Source organism: Bactrocera latifrons, unplaced genomic scaffold, assembly GCF_001853355.1.
Source record: "Bactrocera latifrons isolate USDA-ARS-PBARC rearing strain unplaced genomic scaffold, ASM185335v1 scaffold_20, whole genome shotgun sequence".
Lineage (NCBI taxonomy): Eukaryota > Metazoa > Arthropoda > Insecta > Diptera > Tephritidae > Bactrocera > Bactrocera latifrons.
The window spans coordinates 565,647-591,561 of NW_017535519.1; the positions used below are offsets into that span (position 1 = coordinate 565,647).

General features: G+C 35.3%; 1 protein-coding gene across 13 annotated transcripts in view; it reads left to right on the top strand.

Annotated features, from left to right (window-relative positions):
* LOC108968026 (inositol hexakisphosphate and diphosphoinositol-pentakisphosphate kinase) overlaps nucleotides 1-25,652 on the top strand; it is a 43,153-nt gene extending 17,501 nt beyond the window's left edge. For 4 of the 13 annotated variants that reach the window (XM_018931753.1, XM_018931754.1, XM_018931756.1 and 1 more), the window contains 19 exons: nucleotides 5,742-5,933; nucleotides 6,025-6,256; nucleotides 6,318-6,472; nucleotides 6,535-6,622; nucleotides 8,025-8,241; nucleotides 8,312-8,593; nucleotides 8,657-8,845; nucleotides 8,915-9,000; nucleotides 9,819-9,987; nucleotides 10,050-10,247; nucleotides 12,247-13,180; nucleotides 13,255-13,365; nucleotides 13,457-13,682; nucleotides 17,554-19,215; nucleotides 21,393-21,878; nucleotides 23,366-23,486; nucleotides 23,716-23,965; nucleotides 24,374-25,371; nucleotides 25,413-25,652. In XM_018931753.1, coding sequence (XP_018787298.1) covers nucleotides 5,742-5,933; nucleotides 6,025-6,256; nucleotides 6,318-6,472; nucleotides 6,535-6,622; nucleotides 8,025-8,241; nucleotides 8,312-8,593; nucleotides 8,657-8,845; nucleotides 8,915-9,000; nucleotides 9,819-9,987; nucleotides 10,050-10,247; nucleotides 12,247-13,180; nucleotides 13,255-13,365; nucleotides 13,457-13,682; nucleotides 17,554-19,215; nucleotides 21,393-21,878; nucleotides 23,366-23,486; nucleotides 23,716-23,965; nucleotides 24,374-25,351 — 6,576 coding nt within the window. In that variant the 3' untranslated portion in view covers nucleotides 25,352-25,371; nucleotides 25,413-25,652. The remainder of the gene's footprint in view (nucleotides 1-5,741; nucleotides 5,934-6,024; nucleotides 6,257-6,317; nucleotides 6,473-6,534; nucleotides 6,623-8,024; nucleotides 8,242-8,311; nucleotides 8,594-8,656; nucleotides 8,846-8,914; nucleotides 9,001-9,818; nucleotides 9,988-10,049; nucleotides 10,248-12,246; nucleotides 13,181-13,254; nucleotides 13,366-13,456; nucleotides 13,683-17,553; nucleotides 19,216-21,392; nucleotides 21,879-23,365; nucleotides 23,487-23,715; nucleotides 23,966-24,373; nucleotides 25,372-25,412) is intronic. The other 9 variants (XM_018931758.1, XM_018931750.1, XM_018931755.1 and 6 more) reach the window with 7 other exon arrangements.
* Nucleotides 25,653-25,915: the final 263 nt, after the last annotated feature.

Below are 25,915 nucleotides of genomic sequence, written 5' to 3' on the forward strand. Positions count from 1 at the left end.
AAAAGCTAATTCGGTGAATTTATTTTCAGAAACGTAGTTTTGCTATGCAGTGGCTTAATTATGTGAGCACAAGTGTATATATACTTCTCATTTAAAATTGTTTTTTTGCTAAAGTTCCTGCGGCGTAGTTTTTCAACCGTAGTAATTTATTTGAAGACGGAATAATACAGGTATATTAGTTTTCACACAAGCATTACTTAAGCCTGTATTACTACTAACTTTCTATACCGTTACTTTTAGCTGAAACCCAATTTTAGCTTAAAAAAATTCTTCCAAAATATATCAGTGATTCATATTAAGTCAGGCATGCCTTGTACTGCTATTATTATGAGCACAACTATATATAGTATATGTATAATATGCTCATACATATACATATATATTCACGTACCGCTAAATAATTAAGTTTGAACTAGAAATGCAAACAATTGAATTTATATCAGTTATGTTTTACAATGTGCGCTATTGACATACATACTTATATATAGTATTATACATAGCAAATACATACATAAGTATATACATACATACTACGTAAATTACTGAAACATTTTTCAATTGTTTGCACTTATAATTAGTTTGTCTTGAGAGAGTGTCATATGTGTTTGAAAGATAATTATATAGATTATGGCATTATTTATTTTCTGGCGTTTTCAGTAATATTCATAGTTTATGTATAATATTACATATGTATATATTTTTGCTGATACACATGCATATATACATTTTTGTATATCTACACACTGAGGAGCTAAACCGTGGCAATACTGAAAAATTTGAAATATTTCCCCATTTCTTTATGTTAAAAACCAAGATTACGGCGAATACTTCTTGAGTTGGAGTATTTTCGACCATACGTACGACATGACCTAGCCAATGTCGTCGTATACTATCTCATACAGCTCATCGTTTCATTGAATGGGATATTGGCCGTGGCCACCGAGCAGTAACATGAGAGCCTAGTCGCGAGTGCGACGACTGTTTCTTTGACGACAGGAGATATTTCGTCTTGCCCTCGTTCACTGCCAGACCCATTTGCTTAGCTGCCTTATCTAGTCTGGAGAAAGCAGAACTAAGATGTAAATATCTTGACCAACAAAAAATGTTTCCATATAAGACTTGATTTCGATCGTGCAGTTTGTTATGTTATATAGTGCTCTGATATAAAAATTTATTCGGAGCTTTATCTTGAAAAATATTCTAATAAAAAAGTTTTCCATGCTATGTGTAGTTTTTAACAGTACCGTTATATAGGGAGGGTGCGGTCTCATCTTCCGATTTCATGCCTTTTCACAGTGTCGGTAGAAGTTCTTCTCAGTATACTATACTTATTAGATGGCTGATCAACGTCCACTTTTTAAATTTTTTTCCGCAGGTGCCGCTGCTACTGCGATCTCCTGTGCTAGGGTTTTAGATCTTAATTTAGAACTTGGATATGACACTGTATAAGTTTTCATTTAAAGGCGTTTTGTGGGCGCGACAGTTATCCGATTACATCCATCTACGCGCTCATACTTTTTTTTGTACCACGTTTCATTAAGATATAACAACTTTTACTCAAGTTACAGCTTACACTCATATAAAACTTGTCAAAATATGATTTCATCGAATTAATTTTCGAATGTCACGTCATCATTAATAAAATTTAGACTCCTTAATAAAACATTAGACGTTCATTTTTAGGTTCCAAGTTCACAAAATACGTTATTTGTAATACAAAACTCAAAATTTAGTCATTAGGTCACATTCGAGTACGATACGGTGAGAAGCAGTGTTATGGCCTTTAATACGTTTAATGCTAAAATATTCTAAGCATTCTTTAAGAGAACTCCAGTTTTACTATGATTGTGATAACAATGTGATGAGTAACAACAGCAATATAGGTTTGAGTACTGGGATGATACACTGCACTCGCAAGTAAATCTCCTCAAAATTGGATAAGGATAATGAACCAAAAACAAAACATTTGCCTCTTGAACAAATTCAGCATTCTAACAAAGCAAATCGATCTCAGTTTGTGGATAACTGTGTTAACCTATTTGTCCTTTGCGATCACCGAAAGAATATCCGATTTGAAATTGAGAGTTCTGCTATCTCTATAAAGTACGGCTATACCATATTAATATGGTATATTGTACGGGTATACTATATTAATAAGGTGCGGGTATACCATACTAATATGTATATAGTGCGGGTATACTATACTATACTAATATATATACTCTATACTATAGAGCGGGTATACCATATTAATATGGTATATGGTGCGAGTATACCGTATTATTATGGTACATAGAGCGGGTATACCATATTAATATGGTATATAGTGCGGGTATACTATATTAATATGGAATATGAGCGGGTATATCGTATTATTATGGTATATAGTGCGGGTATTAATATCGTATACAGTGCGGGTATTAATATGGTATATAGAGCGGGTATACCATATTAATATGGTATATGGTGCGGGTATACCGTGTTATTATGGTATATAGTGCAGGTATACCATATTAATATGATATATATAGTATATTTGGTATATTATTATTGTGTATAGTGCGTATTATAATGGTATATAGTGCGGGTATACCATATTAATATGGTATATATTGCGGGTATACTATATTAATATGGTATATAGAGCGGGTATATCGTATTATTATGGTATATAGTGCGGGTATNTGCGGGTATACTATATTAATATGGTATATAGAGCGGGTATATCGTATTATTATGGTATATAGTGCGGGTATTAATATAGTATATAGTGCGGGTATTAATATGGTATATAGAGCGGGTATACCATATTAATATGGTATATGGTACAGGTACAGAAACATAGGGTTGTGAGCTCTGCTTGGGACCCGCCACGTAAAAAATCACCCCCAATGAAAAATTTGCAGGTTTCGATCTTGAAAAACCCCATACTTAAATTATGGAGGGAACCCTTCTCCAGCCTGCTGAATGGCAGTGAACGTACAACGCCAAGAGAAGGCGAATCCGATTCCCCAATCGATGGCGATGGAGCAGAAGTTCCAATAGCAATTACCCGCCTGAAGAACAACAAAGCGGCGGGGGCCAATGGATTGCCGGCCGAGCTATTTAAACACGGCCCCTGAAAGTATTCAGCGCTGTACCCGCCGGTGGAAGCAGAGGAAGTGGAAGACCTCCACCGCGTTGGAAGGAAAAGGTGGAAAAGGACCTGGCTACGCTTGGAATATCCAATTGGCGCCACGTAGCGAAAAGAAAAAACGTCTGGCGCGCTGTTGTTAACTCGGCTCTAATCCCGTAAGCGTTGTCTACGCCAATTAAGAAGAAGAAGATGTATGCAAGCTCACACACAACATACATATTTACGCTGGTTTGTGGGCGAAGCTGTACAGTGGCAAGAGAAGCGGTGACAATCGGCGGCCGTTCGTTTATTTTTTACCGCACAGATCGGATTTTCTACCAACAACATAATGCTGTGACGCTTTGTCGTCGGGTGTATATATTTACAAACATTATCCGTATGATTCTTTCAAATTTTTTTACGTGCACACAAAATTGCATATATACATATGTGAATATGTGAACATTATGCATATGGTTTTTAGAATCTTTTTACATGTACACGCAATTATATGCATATGTGAATCTGTGCGTCGGCTTGGTTATAAAACTTCTAATGCCCAAAGAAAATAAATTCATACATAAATATATAACTTACCATACCTATATTAATTAAATATTTATGTAGGTAATAATACAAATATGACTATTATACATTTCAACAGATTTAATTCATCATTAAAAGGGTCAAATTTCACATATTTATGTATATACTTATGTGCTTTGATATCAAATACATACTTATATCTTTCATAATATCTATAAATGATATCCATAGTCGTTTGCGGATTGTAAAAACGCGAATTTGTAAGCGTACATTTGTAAAAATTTAAATTAGCATCACTTTTCTCATTTAACAAAGAAAATGCTCAATTCTGCTATTTTCGACCTCCTCATGTTAAATATTGGTGAAATCCGCTAATAATATTTTTGTGGCGAAATCCACTAATAGAAAACTCAACCCCTCCAAAAAGAGGAACATTTGGCAATCGGCACACCATGAACCTTCTCTATAAATGTACGTTCTCTGATAAATATACAAAATTGTCATATTCGAAAAAGTCTTTTCGTATTTTATCAATAAATATCGTTGCAGTCGTATATATCCAGTGTTACCAATCACATTGTGTCATACCATATAGTGTTGGAAAGGTGATATTTTTAGCTTCCTTTAATCAATGAATTTGGGGACAGCTGTTCAAAAATGAGTGAAAATAATGAAGAAATTCGCTTTATTTTAAAATTTTTGTATGAATCTGTTCGCTTGCTTCCGTTCAGGAAATTTCGAAATTCCAATTTACGCAGATAGAATAATGTCCCTAGCGGAAAATGACAAAAAATGGTACATATTTGTTTATTTATTTATTAGTATATATATAAAAAAAGTAGTTGAAATTCTATTAGAATTACAAAAAGACTTTTTCGAATAATCCATATTTGGAATGCAAACAATCTTAGAAGAGGCTCTCCACGCCCTAGGGTGTCCGCAGAGTGAACGCTTGAAGCCGACCCGAGCGCATTTTTCCATTTACCAAAATACGAATTTACACTCGTCTCGGATTTGGGCATCCTTATGGCGGTTTTCTTGTATATACTCATATGCCTAAATTTTAAGCATTTTTCAAACTAAGGTAAACAATTAGAAACATTTTAACAATACATTTTTGTTATATTTACAGACATTTAAAGAATATAAAAAAAAATAAAACAAATAATCGTCGAATTTCAGGTCAGTAGAGTGGGGCAAAAGAATGGTGCTTCCTGGTTGATATGATTCTAACCATTGTGTGGCCTAAAAAGAAATTTTAAAATTCTTCATTAGTAAACATGTCGATACCAGATTAACATATTCCAAAGAAAAAACAAATACACAAAAATGCATCTACCTGGAAAAAAATGTTACTAATTTTCAATTTGGTTCCCTTTATGGGTTTGTGTGAAAGGCTCATAAATTCTTAAAAATGGAATTGGTAAACAAACGCTTTAGGTAAATAATTCCCCACTATTAATATGTATCTCTACGTCAATATCATCCTTATCAGTGTTTAGAAGGGGCATCTAAGTTTAAGTTATTTAAATACCTATCTCAAACATAGTTTATGTTATAATATAATAATAGAACAAAGGCTTACTTTATAAAAATTTTAATTTACAAATAAATTTTAAAATTAACTCAGCTTCGATTCTGCTCGTGCTTTTGGTAGGGCAATGGGAATCCATTATGACGAAGACATGTGTTAAATGTATACGTAATTATAATAAAAAATAACATCACAAAAACAAATAAATATTTTTTAATTTAAAACCAATGTGTTTTTATTGACTTTTCTAATAAGTATAATTTGCAAACTCTTATTCCAAACTGCATTGGCTTGGGCGCTGCCTGCAATAATTTCAATGAAATGTCGTTTATTTAAATAACAATTATTTCAAGCAACATATTTTCAGCTTTAGGGCTTGGCAATAGTTATAAAATAATATTGTATTTTGAAAATTTAATTTTTAAAAATTTTAAACTTTATTTTTAACAATTTTACTTGGCTATCATTGATAGTTGCTATCGAATAAAAAACCAGTCAGACAAATTTCAAATGTTATACAAAAAAATTTATTGTTTATTTCAAAAGGGAGACGGCGAGAGCAATGACGGTATGGACTCGGATTGCAGCACCTGTTCGAATCCTGGGAAACAAGTGGTTGTAGGAATTTGCGCCATGGCTAAGAAAACGCAATCGAAGCCGATGAAAGAGATCTTAACACGCTTGCAAGAATTTGAATTCATTAAAATGCTTATATTTTCCGAAGATGTCATTTTGAAGGTGGGTATATGCTAATCTGTAAACTGCTAACTATAAATAACTAATTCTAATAAATGTAAAATGCTTCTAAATAATAATTGTTACATTTTAGGAATCGGTAGAAAATTGGCCGTTGTGCGATTGTCTCATCTCGTTTCATTCGAAGGGCTTCCCACTGGAGAAAGCCATACAATATGCGCAACTACGCAAACCCTACGTGCTCAACAACTTACACATGCAATATGATATACAAGACCGGCGGCGTGTCTATGCTATACTGGAGAAAGAGGGCATTGAAATACCACGTTATGCGGTCTTAGATCGTGATTCACCAGACCCAAAGCGTAAGTCAGTCACTTTTTTGCTAAATCGCAGTTAAAAAAATAAATTCGTTGGCATAATTAGAACACGAGCTCATTGAGTCTGAGGATCACGTTGAGGTGAATGGCATTATTTTCAATAAACCGTTTGTGGAGAAGCCAGTCTCCGCTGAGGATCACAATATCTACATTTACTATCCCACATCGGCAGGTGGTGGCAGTCAACGTCTCTTCAGAAAGGTGTGGTGACAATTGTGCACATGGGTAAAGCAAGCATACTACATACACACTTATATTTACAGATTGGCAGTCGCAGTAGCGTTTACTCACCAGAATCGCGCGTGCGGAAAACTGGTTCATTCATCTATGAAGATTTCATGCCCACTGATGGTATGTATTCGTACTCCTTTAACACTTTTTTTTCTAACGAAATATGTTCCTTGCGCCAAAAACCAAAAAAATGCACTAATTTTCTTCTGATACGTTTAGCCCATCGTTCGCATTTGATTTTATTGCGAATACCATACAAATTTCTACTGAATTGATTTTGTTTATATTTTGCGATTTTTAGCAACGCATTTAAATTTGGTTTTTGAGAAATTATATTTGGTATATCTTCACGGGCATTCGTAAGTGGTTTGATTGCTTAACTTTATTTTAAAATACGCTTATATAAGAAAATTTAACATCAACACATGTAGTAATTGCATCATAACAATACCGTTGTTTTTATATCAATCACTGATTATGAGCACATCATGCATCTCTACTCGTATATAATTAATTTTTTTTGTTATCTGGTAAGAATAATTGGTGACCTCAAAAAAGCGAACTTTTTTTTAAACATCCAATTGTAGTCACCCGAATAAAAATATTTCCTCAACTATAAATTTAGCAAAACATACGATTCTTTATATCGTATAAGACTATAAATATTAATCTAGATTAAATACACATGTACGAGAGCACTATTTCGCTGCATGTATTCTTCATCATTACCGTTAATATTTTAATTAAATATAAATTTTTCTACTCTAAATTATAAAACCTTTTAAAATATTTCTCAATAAACGTAAATTAAGTGTTATATACTTCTATATGTAGAAGCCAAAATTGTGTTTTGTAATCACTTTGGATTTCAATATTTTGTATTTCTAACCTCAAATTTAATTATGTAAGATTTAATTTTAGTCAGAATTGTTTTCAATAAATAATTTTTGGCACTTCTACATTTCCAAGATATTTCGAATGTGTTCATTTTAATCAGAGACGATATTTTCTTGAAGGATTTCTATAAACATTATATTTAGCTTTACCTTTCCATACAAAGAAATGTTAATTCATTATCCTTCCTTGTGTTTTATTTTGAAATAAGTTTTAATAGTGCAACAGAGGTCTTAGAAAATACTTTAACTGTCATCAGTTTACAAAAACTGAAAAGTTATGAAACAATGATTGCGCTAATAAAAACTAAAGAAATAAAACTAAGTCGCGTTAGTTAAACTGTTTATAACTAGATGACTAGAGGGGTTGCGTTGTACTCGGGTTTTCGCCCATAGCAAAATTTTTGTCACATTTAGTATCATCGCCCGTTCATTCTTATACAAATGCATCAGACATATATGTATGTACATAATAATGATTTTTGTAACTATATACAGTTCGTTAATTAAAAAAAATTGGAGTGATTCGTTTCAGTTGCTATTCATTGCTCATCAGCTCAGGCGTCTTCTAAACTCTTTATAGCACCTGCAAGATCGACTAAGAATCCAGCATTACTTTTAAAACTTAGTATACTTTTCAGGCACGGACGTTAAGGTATACACAGTCGGACCAGATTATGCACATGCCGAGGCCCGTAAGTCCCCAGCACTTGATGGAAAAGTCGAGCGTGACAGCGAGGGTAAAGAGATACGATATCCAGTTATATTAAATAATGCTGAGAAGCTCATCTCACGTAAAGTTTGTTTGGCTTTTAAACAGACAGTCTGCGGCTTCGACTTGCTACGGTGTGTATAATAAGTCGTTTATAAATTAGTTTTTTCTAATGTATTTAGTGTTATATTTTTAACTACACAGCGCCAATGGAAAATCGTATGTTTGTGACGTGAATGGTTTCAGCTTCGTTAAGAACTCGAACAAATATTACGATGATTGTGCTAAAATACTGGGCAATATGATATTGCGTGAGCTCACACCAACCTTACATATACCATGGCTAGTGCCCTTTCAACTTGACGATCCGCCTATTGTGCCCACCACTTTTGGGAAGATGATGGAATTACGTTGCGTAGTGGCGGTGATAAGACACGGCGATCGCACGCCGAAGCAAAAAATGAAGCTCGAAGTGCGACATCCTAAGTAATATTTGTTGGATTTTAAATTTTCTAGTATGTAAAGCATATATTAACCGTGTATTTGCAGATTTTTTGAGATATTTGAGAAGTATGATGGTTACAAGGATGGTCACGTTAAGTTGAAGCGTCCAAAACAATTGCAAGAGATTTTAGATATTGCTAGATATCTGTTGTCTGAAATTCAAAACAAGTCAGCAGACGCGGAGATACAAGAGAAGGAGAGCAAATTAGAACAATTGAAAAATGTGCTAGAAATGTAAGCATGTGTGTGTTATATATATGAGTATTTTATGTATTTAAGCACCATTTTCGTTTTTAAAATCAGGTACGGACACTTCTCTGGCATAAATCGTAAAGTTCAAATGAAATATCAACCGAAAGGCCGGCCGCGTGGCTCTAGCTCCGATGACGGTAATACTAAAACTATATATCTGGTGCTTTGCCATAAATTTACTTGCATATTTTCGAAACACCCAGAATTTCCATATATCTATGTTATTTTACCAATGTATGTACTAAATGTGAAAAGTTTCTAGTAGATATTTTAATTATGCATAAATTGAGACTCGTTTGGTAAGATTGCGATCTTCGGTCTATTGTGCCTTCTTCCAACACTCAATACTCAAACCACCTCAACCGTTTCAAGCACATTATAGAAGCCATATATATCGCATGATATTCAAGTCTACCTAACGGAACAAAAACTGTAAATTTGGCAGCATTCCTCAAATAAACTTGCAACGACCTCAACTAACATTGTGCTTACGCTAATGGAGGTGCGTATTGTTTGAATACGATAATTACGCATTCAATGATGTCTTCGTGGCATATTATAAATTAATTTCCATACTGTGCATGTGGCACTTCCATCTTCAGTAGCCGGTGCACATCACTTGATGTTGTTTGCAAACTCCTGCAATTTGTGATATTATCGTTCTCTTTTAAATTTGTCTTATTCCGGTGCCCTTTTAATTGTTGTGGATCTCTCGCGGGACGCCTGCAGTATATTTTTCTTAATACTATTTTATCTCTAAATTTATATTGACATATTGTATTTTTTTTTTCTTTTTTTGATATTTTTGACTTCTTGCTTTTTATTAATTTTTTTTATTTTTGCTTATCAAAATTAATTTTAACATACTTACTTTCTTGATACACTTTTGCTTGTATATTTTAAATATAATATTAATATTTTCTTATCATCCTTTACAATTATTTATGATTTGAAGTAGATGCACCGAAAGAGCCGTCATTAGTTTTGATCTTAAAATGGGGTGGTGAGTTAACGCCTGCTGGTCGCATACAAGCGGAAGAATTGGGACGCATATTCCGTTGCATGTATCCTGGAGGTCAGGGTCGACAGGACTATTCGGGCACACAAGGCTTGGGATTGTTGCGGTAATACACAATTTTTCGCAACCATTTTTTATACTACAACTAAATGTTTATAACATTTCTAGATTACACTCCACATTTCGCCATGACTTGAAAATATATGCTTCTGACGAAGGTCGTGTGCAAATGACTGCAGCCGCTTTCGCTAAAGGTCTGCTGGCGTTGGAGGGAGAGCTCACACCGATATTGGTGCAGATGGTGAAGAGTGCTAATACGAACGGGCTACTAGATAATGATTGTGACTCGAGTAAATACCAAAATCTGTAAGTATGTGGGCGGATATATATAAAACAAGAAAAGAATTTAACCGAAGCTGTAATGCATTTCTTATAGCATAAAATAGTATTAAATAACCTTTATCTGGATTTTCATCGGTCAGTTTGTATAACAGCTATATGCTGTATTAGTATGATCTGAAAAATTTATTAAGAGATTGTATCGTTGCCATCAATAATAATCCGTGTTGAATTTCGAGAAGATATCGCTTCAAATTCAAAGCTTTTCCGTACAAGTTTTTATGGTAGCTATATCTACCAACCAGAAAAATAAAACGCCTTTCTTCGGATAATAACCCATGAGAAATTTCGTGAAGATAAATTAAAAGTTTTTCATAGAAGTACTGGATTTTTATACTCTTGTAACCAGTTGGTACAGATTATTATAGTTTTGTTCACCTAACGTTCGTACGTATCACCCAAAAGTGATCGAGATAGATATAGGGTTATATATATACAAATGATCAGGATGACGAGAAAAGTTGAAATTCGGTTGACTGTCCGTCCGTTCGTCTGTGCAAGCTGTAACTTGAGTAGAAATTGAGATATATAGATGAAACTTCGTATATGTGGTTAATACAAAATTCGAGTTCGTAGATGGGCGTAATCGGACCACTGCCACGCACATAAAGTGCCATAACTAAGGATTAAATTTAGATATAAAACTGTACTTTGGCACAGGGGATCGCTGTAACAAAGGCACCTGTGGAGACCAAATTTTGAAAAAGTGGGCGTAGCCCTGCCCCCTAATATGTTTAATGTGTATATCTACTAAACTACTAACGCTCAAACTACCAAATTCGCCAAGCACGAATATTGCAAGAACTACATACTACCGATAGTGCGAAAATGGACGAAGTCGGATGAAAACCCCGCTCACTCCCCATAAAACGTTACTGTTCAAAACTGGTAAAGGCGCCATAAATCAATAACTAAATACGCCCGAGACATTAAATTTTACGACCGCCTATTGATGAAATCCCATATCTCGGGATTAACCGATTTCGACAAAATGCTGTTCGTAGCATTCTTTTCATATGTCCCATTATTATTAATTCATGTCCCATTGTGAAAATGGACGAAATCGGACTACAACAACACCTACTTCTCATATAGCACAATTTTAAATACTACTTGATTTGTTCAGTTTCCAGTACATAAATCAAGAAGCAATTAATATAAGGTATAAAATTTTGCGAATTATGTTTTTAGTTTGTGAAACCTTATGACAAAAAATTGTTCAAATCCAACCAAAACTGTTGCAAGATCCTAGTTACCGAATATGTGGTCCCCAGTACCTATAGTTGACTTTTGTTCGGAAAAATCGGTCAATGTGTGAGATATGCAATAGAAATTCAGACATAATCCTTTTCCTGCAGTAGTAATTCTGTGCATCCAAAATGGTTGGAATCGGGCCCTATATACCTAATATAAAGATTTTCGAACTTTCGGGTGACTTTGTACCGCATATATCGACAAATATTTGAGTTATCCCTATGAAAATTCATCCGACTGATTTTGTATAATGACTATGTATAATGATTTTGGTTTTTCTAACAAATCTTATGCCGAATATACATATACTATGTATTCCTGCAAGTTGAAAGAGCATCAAATGTTCGGTTGCAACCGAAGTTAGGACATTTTTACTCGTTATCGTTGAGTTTGTATGACAGCTATATACTGTAGTTGTCCGATGTCGACGGTTCTGACAAATGAGCAGCTTCTTTGCAAAAAAGTACACGTGCAAAATTTCAGATAATACGAGTATATCTCAAACACCGTGGAACTAGTCCGCGTATATACATACATATGTACATACGGATGGACGGAACAAAATTTATGTATTATATGTGTGTGCCTTTTGAATGTTCGTATTCTTTTAATTGGTGCTTTTTCTCACTATTAAATCACATTTTACTTTCGTACTACATATATTATTACAAATTTGTAGTTTCACTTTGCTAATCCGCTATATTTATTTCAGTGCAAAGCAACGCTTGCATGATTTGATGCGTGTAGACCGCGAATTTACAATGGAAGACCGTGAGGTGATTAATCCGTGCAATAGTATTTCCATTAATCAAGCCTTGGATTTTGTTAAGAACCCTGTAGAATGTTGCAATCACGTACACAAACTAATCAAAGAATTATTAACCATTATAAGCGTAAAGAAAGAAGATCCCAAAACTAAAGACGCTATACTGTACCATGGCGAGACATGGGATTTAATGGCGCGGCGTTGGGAGAAAATTGAAAAGGATTTCAGCACAAAATCCAAACAATACGACATTTCAAAAGTACCCGACATTTACGATTGCATCAAATACGACTTGCAACACAATCAACACACGCTGCAATACGATCAGGCGGAAGAATTGTACATATACGCGAAGTACCTAGCAGATATCGTTATACCTCAAGAATACGGTTCAACTGTGCAAGAGAAGTTGGCCATTGGTCAGGGTATCTGTACGCCGTTGCTGAAAAAAATCAAAGCCGACTTGCAGCGAAACATCGAAGAAGTGGGCGATGAGTCGGTAAATAGGCTAAATCCACATTATAGTCACGGTGTCGCCAGTCCGGGTCGTCACGTGCGCACGCGGTTGTATTTCACGAGTGAAAGTCATGTGCACTCATTGTTAACTGTTTTGCGTTATGGTGGTTTGCTGAATGTGTTAAATGATGAACAGTGGCGTCGTGCAATGGATTACATTTCCATGGTGTCGGAGTTGAATTACATGTCACAGGTTGTGATAATGCTCTACGAGGATCCCACCAAAGATCCCACATCAGAAGAACGCTTTCACGTGGAACTACATTTCAGTCCGGGGGTAAATTGTTGCGTGCAGAAGAACCTGCCACCCGGTCCAGGCTTTCGCCCACACTCGCGCAATGATTCTGGCAATCCTAAGCAAATGGTTAGTAAAGAGCCCTCAGAATATATATGTATATATTGTTTTATCAGATAAATTTTTTCATTCTATTCAAAAAGGGTTCAAGTAATTCTTTTCTCAAAACCACTTCTGCGGTAGATGATGCAAATCCGCCGCGTATAGAGGAGGAAAACGACTCGGAGGATAGTCCTGTGAGAAGCCAATCAGACGTAAGCAATTCTTAATTGGTGTATTTTATATATTTAAACAACAAAAAACAACATTTTAATTGATTTGCGCTCTTAATTGAATTCTTCTTAGGGCTACGATAAAGATTCACCACCGCATACTAAGCATCAAAAATCGAAGCCCATACCAATCGGTGCGCACCATACGGTAAGCGGACATGAAGCGGCGCATTTGGCAAAGCGTCTGAATGAAGAATTGGCTTCACAACAGCACTCACTGGAATCCCAACGTCCCATTAGTCCTGATGCGGAGCCACGGTCACGTAGCTATGAACAGCGCGATCAAAAGCGTGCAAAAGGTATGTGTTGTTTGCTATGTAAAGAATTTTACGTTGTTGCTGCTGCGTTCGAGTACGTCTCCTGTTTTGCTTTTCAATAATTTGTTTCTTTTTTGGTAACAATTAACACACTATTGTCCACCATTAAGTTTTATGGTCGGATTATGATTTCATACACACAGGTCTTTTTATTATATTTTTGTCCATTAACGTCCTTCAAATAGCATGTGCCGGTCTATGTGGCGCTCCATTGGTCTTATAACATATACAAGTTTTTATATGATTTATTTTTTATATACAGTTTTGCAGCCGGTTTATTATGTTACTTACAATTTTTTCGACAAGTAACAGTAGCGATCGAATGTTAAGGAATATATTAAATTAGGTAGTCTTTTTTGCAGTTATTAGTATTTTTTTTTCTTTCTAAATGAAAAAGCATATCTTCATGGTCGGAAATTTGTTCATCATTTATAAACAATATACTAAAAACAAGAAGCCGTAATATTATCCATGGCCGGTATTAAAAGATATTTATTATTTTTCAAAGGTTAATTTGAATGGCAAGTATATGCAATGGTGGTCCGATATGAACTAAGTGTTGGGAGATTATAGCGTTGCCTTCTACGATAGTCTATGCCAAATTTCGTGAAGATATCTTGAGCTTGTATGGTATAATGTCACAACTGAACAATTTTTTCGGAAATTGTAGCGCTGTCTTAGGTAGTTTAATATGCTATATATAATATGTACAAGAACTTGATTTTGTTTGATCTGTTTGAATGGCAGTTATACGCTATAGTGGTCCAATATCGGAGTTTCCTGCAAATAAGCAGCTTCTTGGGGAGAAATTACCTGTGCAAAATTTTCGATCGATATCTCATAAACTGTGGGACTTGTTCGCCTATATACAGGTAGATGAACAGACAGACGGACTAGATTGTCTCAGCTTGGCACGTTGATAATTTATATATATAATTCATAGGATCTCCGACGTTTTCTTCTGAGTATTGCAAACTTCGTAGCAAACTTAGTATAATATATTCCGTATGTTCAGGGTACAAAAATAAGCTGTGACAACTTTATAGTATTTTAGTTTAGTCAGGCAACTGGTGTTTTCTTTACAATTGCATAGTAAAGTAAAAAATATTCATTGAAATAAGATATTTAATTTAAATCCTGAAATATGTACTTCGATCATAGTTATATACTTTTAGTGAAAACATTACATAACATACATATTTTTTAGTGACAAGAAAACATTTAATTATTTCAATTTTCACAAATCGAAACTTCACAAAAGCTCAGCTTATATTTGTATATTGCTAATTATTTATTTTATTTTTTTACATAAATGCGATTTAAGTTATACATAAGAGCGACACAAACTCCTCCTGCTTATTATGTTTATATTAATTATTACTATGTTCTTTTAAGCGCATTAATCATATTTAATTCAAATTTAAATTAACTAAATTACTCTCTTATTAACATGAAAACAATTCAATACATTTGTTTAAACTTTTTAACACAATGACAAAATTTTCGTATAAGCATCTGGCTGGGAATTTCCGTGTATTTGGCTGAAATTCGGTGTCGTCTTTTGCTGTCGTCTTTGAATACTGCTGTCATAAATATAAATATTTCTATAATCGACATAGCAAGAAGCGAATACAAAGCTAGACGCTGAGAAATGTTCATAAGCTTTCACTCAAACCGAAAGCCACTTTGTACAAAACGAAAGCATTTTGTGCGATTCCTGCTAGTGACAATGTTCAATGGTAGAAGTCGTAGAAAATGTTAAATGACGCCGTGATGGTTGCATCCTAGTCATTGCTGACATTTGGCAGCGTCTGACTTTTGGCTTTGGCTATGCATGTCTTGACCTCTTTTTGTGTTCTGTGTACTTAATATATAAGTTATTCAGTTTCTTGGTTTTTAACGTTTTCTTGACAGTTGTGTATTTAGGTACACTTCTTATAATTCCTGAGGTTTGTTTTTTTACAAATATGTGATTTTCATAAATTTTGGAGCTCAAAGTGCACATGAGCATTTGCAATGTTTACTGATGTACGTATGGTTTTCTTTTGTGCACACCTACTCTTTGTACATAACTGTGTTTCTTTATTTCCCGTATGCGTGCTGATAATTAATAGAATCATAAATTACTTTTAGCCTTTAAACAAAATTTCATTTATTTTATGTGTGACACTAGATGATGCACAAATTGTGAATACGAATTCATTTCAGAGAGTAAGCAATCGATAGATATACTGATACTATGGTAAAATGTCGATAATTATTGGATGATTAACAAACAATCCAATGATAATTAATATGTAGTATAAATTAAAAATAGTACCCAAATAAAAATAAAATTGTTTGTAAAGTTGAAAAATATGAAATTAAATTAATAAGTCTGTGTAACGTAAAAAGGAAGAAAACACATTAACTTCGGTTGCACCGAAACTATAATACCGTTTACAAATACCAAGAGTTCCATATAAATGTTATATATATATAGTGGTTCGATCAGTAAAATTTGTTCGAAGATTATACTGTTGCCTTGGACAATAATCCATGCCAATTTCGAGAGTGAATAGGGTCCTTGACATTTCCCTCAGGGCGATACAAACTTCGTGGCAAACTCTATCTCACAACTCTAAAACATAATCAAATGTAAACAAGCTCTTAATTTTTCAATTAAATACTGCTAAATCATTTTGCAAAAAAGGTTATTTTTCGATTAAAAAAATATATATTGACTTAAAGCCTATAAGCTTTCAAAGTTATCCATTAAATGCACATACAACCTGCTCCTTGTTTGCTTGCTTGCTCCTTTTTTAGGAAAAAAAACTTAAACATAAGGGCCGTTTGCAAAAAACAATTAATTTGAGATATATAGGATACCCTAAATAAAACATAAATGAAGTTAGCAGAAAAACTTAAATTATGAAACATAACACTAAATATTGGAATACATTGGAATTCCACAATTTTATTAATCGTATTATTTATATATGTATGTTTAAAGGCTAAAGTGTATGTATTTATGACTTAATTACCTATACAGAAGTGTACAATACGACAAACACCATGTTACAACAACATGATCTCAAAGCTAACAAAATACAGTTTCTCTATTACTACTCCCAAAAAAACTGAGAAAACCAAAAAACGTACTCTCGCAAACTTCATTGTACTTCACCATTCCAAATCCTGGCACTTTTGCTTTCGAGTATGTTTTATTTATGTACTTATGCAAGTAGATTGTGTTAACTGCCACGTTTCTCTGCAAATTGAATTTCATCATACTACTTACAACAAAAACATACACAACTTTTGTACGGTTAACTAATGTAACGCCCTTTGCATGCCTACTATAATGTACTACAATAACAACAGTCAAAATGTAAGCACACACTTAACTATATATAATTTCGTATATACATATATAACAATGTATACAATGTATATGTATATTTATACATTATACATATGTGCATAATATGTAACTCCTAACACTGCCAAAATTTTCTGTTCGAATTCAAACTGCTTGCTGCCACGCCTTAATGTCGTACTCAATGTGACTTGTCCAAGCTAAACATATCTATATTTAAGACGATTCTCATAAATTTTACATTATAATGTACATGGATGACAAAAATTTTTAATGCATTTACTCATTAAATCTGTCATTTTACTCCACATGGCGTCTGCGCTCCCCATGTCTGAACCGGTCACTTGTAACAAACAAATTCAAATGCGAAATTATATACTCGTACAACTTATACCTTCGTTCTGTGCGCTTATTTAACACCTTTTCCGGCAAAATTCATTTTAACAATTGCTTTGTGTACATGATTCATGAATAAATTGTGTAAAAAACGCGTAGATATCGCTGCGTCTACGCCTATACACACACCCCCTCTAACTAGTACTAATAACAAGCATGAATTCAAGGAGATACTCAACACACGCTCCAATCCAAATTTCGCTGCAAACGCTGGCGGCACATTTCACATACGCGTTACCGATAGCTTGACTTTCTATAAAATCGATTCGTCTACCAACGAGTTGCCACTGTCCGATATCGATTTCTCACTCAATCCACTAACACCGGAATCCCCTTGCAACGAACATAAATCGAATTCGCCATGCGAGACGCGTCAAAAGCGTCACGTGCGCTTATTGACTATGCGCGCCATAGCAAGCATCGATGAGCCCGATGCAGCTAACGAAATGTATTTACCGAAAATATCGCCGTTAGCCACGAATGAACGTCCGCTTTCGTGCAATTGCCTTAGCGGCGGTGGTGCTTTCGACGATAACTTGCCGCACTCGCATTCGAAGAGCATGGCTGATATCAGTCCGCTCAACGATGGTGAAGTTTTGCACTTCGTTTTGGGCAGCTCGCCGATTTCCGCTTCACGCGTGGCCTCCATTGATGACTTTCAATTGTCTTGTTCGGCGCCAGCCACCATACTCAGCAGCGAGTTCAGATTCCGTTTGCAGGAGGAACGACAGACGATAGTCGATCAACTGCGCGTTGGTTCGCCCACCAATTCGCCGACCGCTTCCACCTTAAAATTATGCCAAGAGTCCGATGAGCGGCAACTGCAGCAGCAAGCGAAATCGCAACAGAAATACGCCAACGAGCTGTGCAGTGGCGTGTGTGCTGACGTTGAGCGCGCGCCTGACATAAAGACCGTCTCAATGAGCAGTTTGCCCACCGTACAGTCGGCGCCGGTGATGATAAATGTTGAAAATCCCTTCAAGTTTACGCAGCAAGCTCAACAACCATTTGTAAATAAATTTACTACAATCATTGAATTTGATAATACACATGCTACTAACACCGCTTTCTCTTCTCCCGTTCAATCCACGTCTGCCTGCGACTTTGACACATTAATCCAACAAAAATACACTGACACACACGCTGACAAACGCGTCACCAATTATCATCATAACTCACGTATACGCCGACAAAACCAACACCAACATAAACTATTTAACCGACAACAACAACACGCACCACATACACATACCGCGCGAATACCTGACGTGATCGTCACTTTGAGTTCATCCTCAACCGATTTGTCAAAACTAATGCCTGATACTAACCAATTCAATTCGAAACTCACTCCTACCATTCCTACAACTTACGACCCAACAAATACCACTACCACAACAACCATAACCACTACGAACACAACATCAACGCCCAATGTCAATATGTCCGCGTCCACGTCCACGTCCATATCTACGTCTCAATCCACACCCATGCCCTCGTCCGTGATTGTCACCTGTACCTCGACCGCTACTTCCGCCGCAGATGGCAATGCGACGCCAGTATCCTCCTCATCGTCGGTATCGTCTCGACGTCAAAGACACAGTATTGCCGGCCAGATGTCGTATATGAAAATGTTGGGATTCGGTGGTTTTAGCAAGAAGATGGCCACTAGCTCAAGTAGCCTATTTAGCACGGCAGTTATAAGCGGAAGCTCATCAGCACCCAATCTAAGGGATATGATACCATGTGCGGTCTCATCGTCAGGTAAGCGGTCACTATCGAATTTATACTCCTTTAGCCACAAGGAAAAACAGCTAAATAGAATTTTAGAAACACCTTAGCTTTGTCTAAATAATTTATTAATAAGTCTCAAAATATTTATGTTGTCATTAGCGTTTACATTTTGAGATCATAAATATGCATTGTGACAAAAAAAAACACTTGGAAATTGTAATTAAATTGCCTAGGTAAATGATATTTCAAAAAATGCTAAATATTTTTTGCTAAGTTGGTCCTTGACTTTAACTGTCCTTATTTAACGTGAATAATATGAGCGCAATCTGTCATACGTTGTGATTTTTAAAATGGATAAAAATATCAACCGAAGAATTTGTCCCAAATTTTGTATTTCTAACCAAATTTCGCGGAATCGTTGCGAATGTTGGAAAAAGCTTACGGTTTTTCAGTTTTATCAAAAACAGAAGCCTACAAGTGGTACAAAGCCTTCAAGGACTATCGAGAGATCATTGAAGGCATGGCTCATTATGGACGACCTTCAATCGCTTCAACTGAAAAAATATTAAAACAGTGAAGGATGCGGTGCTTGAAAATCGTCAGGCAAGTTCGTTCAAATTATTTTGGTGGATTGGATTCTTACTCGACTCGTCCCGTTAAAGCCGATTTTTTTTTTTTTTCAAAAAGGATACCGTAAATACTCTTTTCAATTCCACATTTATGAAGAGCATTATAACTGGCGATGAGACAGGGGCTTATGAGGTTCACATGCAAAGAAGTCATCAATTAACGAAATGGGATCCGTTTTCAGTCGAAACAAAATTCACCGAATGAGCTGAAGGCCATCCCAAAAAGTGCTTATGAAATGTGTTTCGGCGATTGCATAAGTGTATTACATCTACAAAATAAATATTGATGAATAATTAAATGTTTTGCGTTTCATTTACAATTTCCGGGTACTTTTTTGTCACTATGTAAATCCAGCGAAAAAAATACATTTGTTATAAAGTCAGTCAGTCGACTTGAGCAGTTATTTCTTGTGGTCACACATTCATAAGTTAAGTTAAACTTAAGGTGAATAATAACGCAACTAAGTTAAGTTACAATTTATATTTTCATTAAAATGCCCGCAAATGTATAATAAAAAATTTTTAATATCCCGACTTTGATATTGACCTGTGCAACTACCGCAGCAGTCGATGATAGCGAAACGCATATCGTCATCTTCTTCTGACTCCGACTCCTCCTTCTTAGAACTTTCTTCTTTTCGGCAGCTGGAGCAGTGGTGATTATGTTATATAAATATCGATACTCCGGGTATAGCGATCTTCTTACTTTTCGTAAATATTGTTAACTTTTAATACAGTTGGTATTTTATTTCCAAATACTCCTTAGTCTCGACGATTACTTCTTCTTGCCGCTAAATTACATTTCAGCGAGCATTTATTAAATTTATCTAACAGCAACGAAACGATAAAAATAAATAGTTTGGTAATTTGAATATTTTTCATATACCCTATTATAGATGCAGATTTTGCATGGCAGAGTGTTATGCTCTTCACAGTGAAGAAAGGTTGTGTGTACTTACGAACACTTGTTATCGCTACCGTTCATTTAGACTGTCCTCTAGGCGATCTAATCTTGTTGTTCTGCCAACTCATTTCCCGTTGAGACTGTTTTTAAGCGCCCAAAAATAGTGAATACGATTGATATACAATCGTGATTTAATTTTAAAGGACACCAGTGTCGTCAGACTAGCATAATTCAGCAATCCGTTGCGTTAGTTGCACTTCGCACACCGATTTATCGCAAATTCTTTGCATTGAAAAATAGGAAAGTTTCATTTTTGAATCTACTAGTATATGCAATCAACTGCTTCAAGTCAATGCCTTGTTTCAAGGGGTGCCAGGTATAATATTATCAGATCGTTCTAGCTTTTTACAGACCTCAGCAGCATTAGAACCTGTTTTTAAAGTTATAAAAAAAATAGAACATTTATGTTATGTAAGTTTATCATTTTCACTTCTTAAGTTAAATATCTCTCCTGGCTACCGTTAGTGTTAGAGTACAATTAAGCATCTTACCTCTATTAATTTATATACCTATATAAATTTGTTTATATATCTACCTACATTTTCTAACCTAATTATCCTTTTACGCCATCGTCACATAACTTAATCACCTTACCGTTTAACCTTCGGATGTAGTACTTGAAGGTTTCGGCGGTGTACCACCAATTCGACCACTAGAAACTTTACACAACGCACTATCACTGAAACAGCTCGACCAATTTCTACATAAAATGACAACATCGCCACTCTACAAAACGCCAGCATCATCGCCGCCCAAGCATCCATCAACACCGCAACAAACCTTACAGGGAGCATTACAATCTATGTGCTCTTTGGAGGCGGCTACAAGCTATCTATCCGGTGACAGCATGTGTCCATGCCAAGAGGCAGCCCCCACACAGGGTGAAAGGGTACGTGAGCCGATATTAAAGAATGCAATTTGCATGCATCCAACAATCAATCTAGCCGGGAATGTCCGAAGACCGCTGGAGCACGGTGCAACAGAAGTGGCAACAGCAGAAGTCGTAACAGCAACAGCAACGTCCGAACGCGCCAACAAATGTAACATTGCTGGCGCGGCTGAGGCAAATGCAACGGCAACAGCGCAGCCGACTGCTGGAAGTAAGTTGGACGATTATATTGTAAATTGAAATGTTTCTCTGCTGTAGTGCGTTTAAATTTTTCGATATTGCTAAGAGCCTTTAATACACTTTTGCTACGCGCAAAGCACACAAAAGAAAAAATTTATTTTGATGTCACAAAACAGCCTTGAAAATTAATCTATTTATTTTCGTTGTTTTTAAATATAAGAATTTTCTATAACTAAATACAAGTTTCTTTTCAAAAACAATAATGCAGAAATTACGTACAGCTCATATCACTGTTAAATGTCATCCAAGCAATTGTTTTGTTGCGGTAATCTTAAAAGACGATAATAAATATCGATAAATTACACCTTCCCCATAAAAAACGTAAATTTAAAATTGAAAAGAAACTTGTATTTGTAACCGCCTTAAATTTATAAATTGTTGTATACATATATTGTATGTAATTGAATGTATTTGTTAGTATATGCAACCACGAAAATCTGTATTATAGCAAAACAAAATTACTGTAATCTATTTAAATTTATAACTTATTTTTGCTTGCAATTTGTTATGCAATGAGCACGTGAAAATTAAATTTTTTTTCTGATAAGCACATTTTATAATTAGGAAGAAAATGTTAAATGAAAGTAATTAAGAGTTGCAATAACTACCTAAAGTTTTCTATTGCTTTGTGGCTAATCTCTTATAACTGGTGACCGAATATTGTGTAATGAGTACAAACTACAAGTTGAAGTGAGAGATAATTTAAGGAAGCAACTGAAGATTAAAATTATTAAAATTAATAAACCGGAATTTAACGATTTGTAAACCAATTAAACTTAATGTTTATTTATTTTATTATAATTTTTCTTCACTTCATTTCATTTTGTCAAAATATATGGCACACTACGTCAGCTTAACCTGTTAGGTTATTATTTTCTAAAACTACGATTTTTTAAATGAAAGCAACTACTAAGAACTCCTCTCCTCTAGTTAAAAACAAATATGTTATTATTACGATTTAAAAGTAATAACACCTACAAGAGAACCCTAAAATGTAAAAAGTAGATTGCACTGCGTCCCAAGTTATATTGTGTCCTCCCCTCTGTCGGAAAAAATCACACAGACCCAGCTGATTAATAAATTCCAGCATTCAGCTGGCTGCTATTGAAAAAATGAGGAGAGTCTTTGAATAAGGTGCGAGTTTTTAACAAATTTCGGTGTTTCTATCTTTAAAAAACTTTCTATCCCTTATGAATGCTGTTATTCAGATTCTATAATAAATAAAATATAAAAAATATAGTTGTGGATTTATGCTTTTGTATTTTTTGGTTAAAATTTCCAGTAATTGAAGTGTTTTCCAGCAGTCGGTAATTTTGTTGAGCACGTTTATCTATTATAGAATGATTTCTTTATTTATGAACATTTTGCGAATGAGTTTTCAATTAATTTAAATAAATAAAAAATTCAAATGTCAGAATATCTTTAATATTTGGTAAAATACCAAAAAATCATTGCTAGTGTGGAGCCAGCAGTCGAGCGTTGCTAGCAGCACCGAACCCTCATCCCCAGCCATTTCGGACACATACTCGCATGAAACACCCAGCGGCGAAATGTCCATTAGTATAACCAGCGCCGAGGGGTCAGTATGACAATTTTGCTTCTACTACATGTACACACATATGTACATATATTGATGTTTGAATGTCAAAGCTAATGTCAATCAAATTTTTTCGTATTTCACCGTTTTTTTGCAATCTCAATATTTTTTATTTTTAAAAATTGTGTTGTATCATTATGCAACTGTGAATATTCGCACACTTTGTAAAAAATGTGAGACAAAAATATTTCTTAAAACGTAAACAAAAAAGTAGCGTTAACATCCTGCCCGTAGCCGAGGAACTCGCCAAATTCTTTCCACAACTCGACGATGAGGACCTGAATGCCGTTTCGGTGTATACTCCTATGAATACGGATGCCTTGGAAGTCGATGCTGACGGCGTATTCACATTCGGCGCAGGCAGTAGTCGTGGCGATGTGAGTGCCTGCTTAACACCGGTCAGCTTTGGCATGGACATAAGCATGATTGCGAACAAGGGATCGATGACTCTTTCAGTTGATGTGAGTAAAAAGTATAATATATTTTAGACGAGAGAGTAACGGTTACTTTAAATAATTAGAACCAAAAGTATTTTAAATTTCGCTTTCGCTTAACAATATGCAAAGCTCAAATAAAAATCCTTTCCTCGGTAAATACCTTTTCAAGTCCAAAATTCAAATAACGAATGAGACCTCATATTCGTTATTTACTTATTAAAAAAAATTTCGATCGGCCATATGCCTAATATAATAATTTTCGATCGTATTTTCTTGGAGATATTTTAGATAAGGTCTGAAAATAAGTGAAACCGGTCAATAAACGTAATCATTTTCGTATCGTATTTTGAATATGTAGAACATTTTATAAAGCTCTTGAATTTTTTAAATTTTTGTATGTATTTTTTTAACCCTAACTCTTTTAAAATACAGGGCTTTGAAGATGATGACGAAACCACACTTTCAGCCGCCACAACACCATCGCTTCCTGTAGATGAACCAAAAATGGAGACCTGCTATTGCTGTCCCACTCATGCTGAGATGGCTGAACCCCCTGATGTCGAAGATACATTCGATACACTTCCCGAACCGCTTAAAATACCAGATACAAAAATTATCAGTTCTTCGCCGGAGACAAATTACTTTGGCGAACCGACATCATTGCCTCCGCTGCCACTTTGTGGTGAAAATACGCTACGACGTGGTGCACGTAAAGCAACCGATCCAATATCGCCCAAAATCAAGAAGCAGATTAGTCTCTTCGAGGGCGGCGAATATGAGCGTCAAAAGGAGTACAACAATCTACATGCGTCCATCAACATACCGTCGGCCTCCACGCTAAAGCAGGATGCACGGCTGCGTAAATTTGAGACACTCACGCAGTCTACTTCCAATTCTAACTTTCCGTTTGCAAGTAATACACTAAAGCGCGTGCAGCACAATGCTTCCGAACTGGAAGATGTCAGTCACACACAGTCGTGCATTAATCTGAAAAGTTCGGTATGCGCTTCGCCCGCTGCCTCCGCTACGGGATCGCCGCAGCATAAAGCCACACCGATTGCAATTTTAACACAACCTATTGCTACGACCACAGTGACGGCGCATGGTGCTGCCGTCGGCACTGAAAGTGTTGGTCCACCACGACCAGGTGCTTTGATTGTTAAAGAACGTTTCATAGAGCCGCCAAAACGAATTCCGCGTAGTTTCCACAGCAAAACTCAGTCCATGGATGCCGACTTCTTATTTAATGAGTTCTTGTTAGTACCAGCCCGCTCGCCGACCCACGCACCCATTTCACCCGAAGGTAGCAGCCGAACGAGCAGCGCAAGCACGTCGCCTGCAACGCGCTCCAACTCGCGATTTATGGCGACTAAAATTGTGGACGATATGGCCACTTTGCAACATAAATGAGCAGAATTAAAGAGTGCTAATAAAGAAATAATTTTAAAATCGCTGTTTGAAAAGGGTTATTTATTGAAATGAGCTACTAAATATAGTCGTATATAGTTGTCAAGTAAATGCCAACAAAATCAAATGAATCTTGATTTCAAACTATTTTGACTAATAAGATAATACATATGTATGTGAGCAAATTCCTTTTTAATTATTGATTCTTCCTATAAACTTTGCATATACGCAACACTTCCAAACTTATATGTACAGAATTATCTATGGTCTAATAAAGTGGAAAATTTTAAATTTACTAACTTTAGAGAAACTTTTTAAATTTCGTATTTGTAATATCTGTAAGATTTTGGCAGTAAGTATCATCACATTTTACCATTTAACTGTGTATCTTTTCTTATCACAGACGAGTGCTCCATAGAAATAGTAAGAGATCTTTATCAGATAACATAGTTATCATAAAAATATTTACTTAGAGTGAGAGAAGAGTTCGAAGAACAGAAATCTATTAAAAATTCCCTATTATTTCTAATTCATTCCGTAGTAATTACAACTTACATATATTTTATA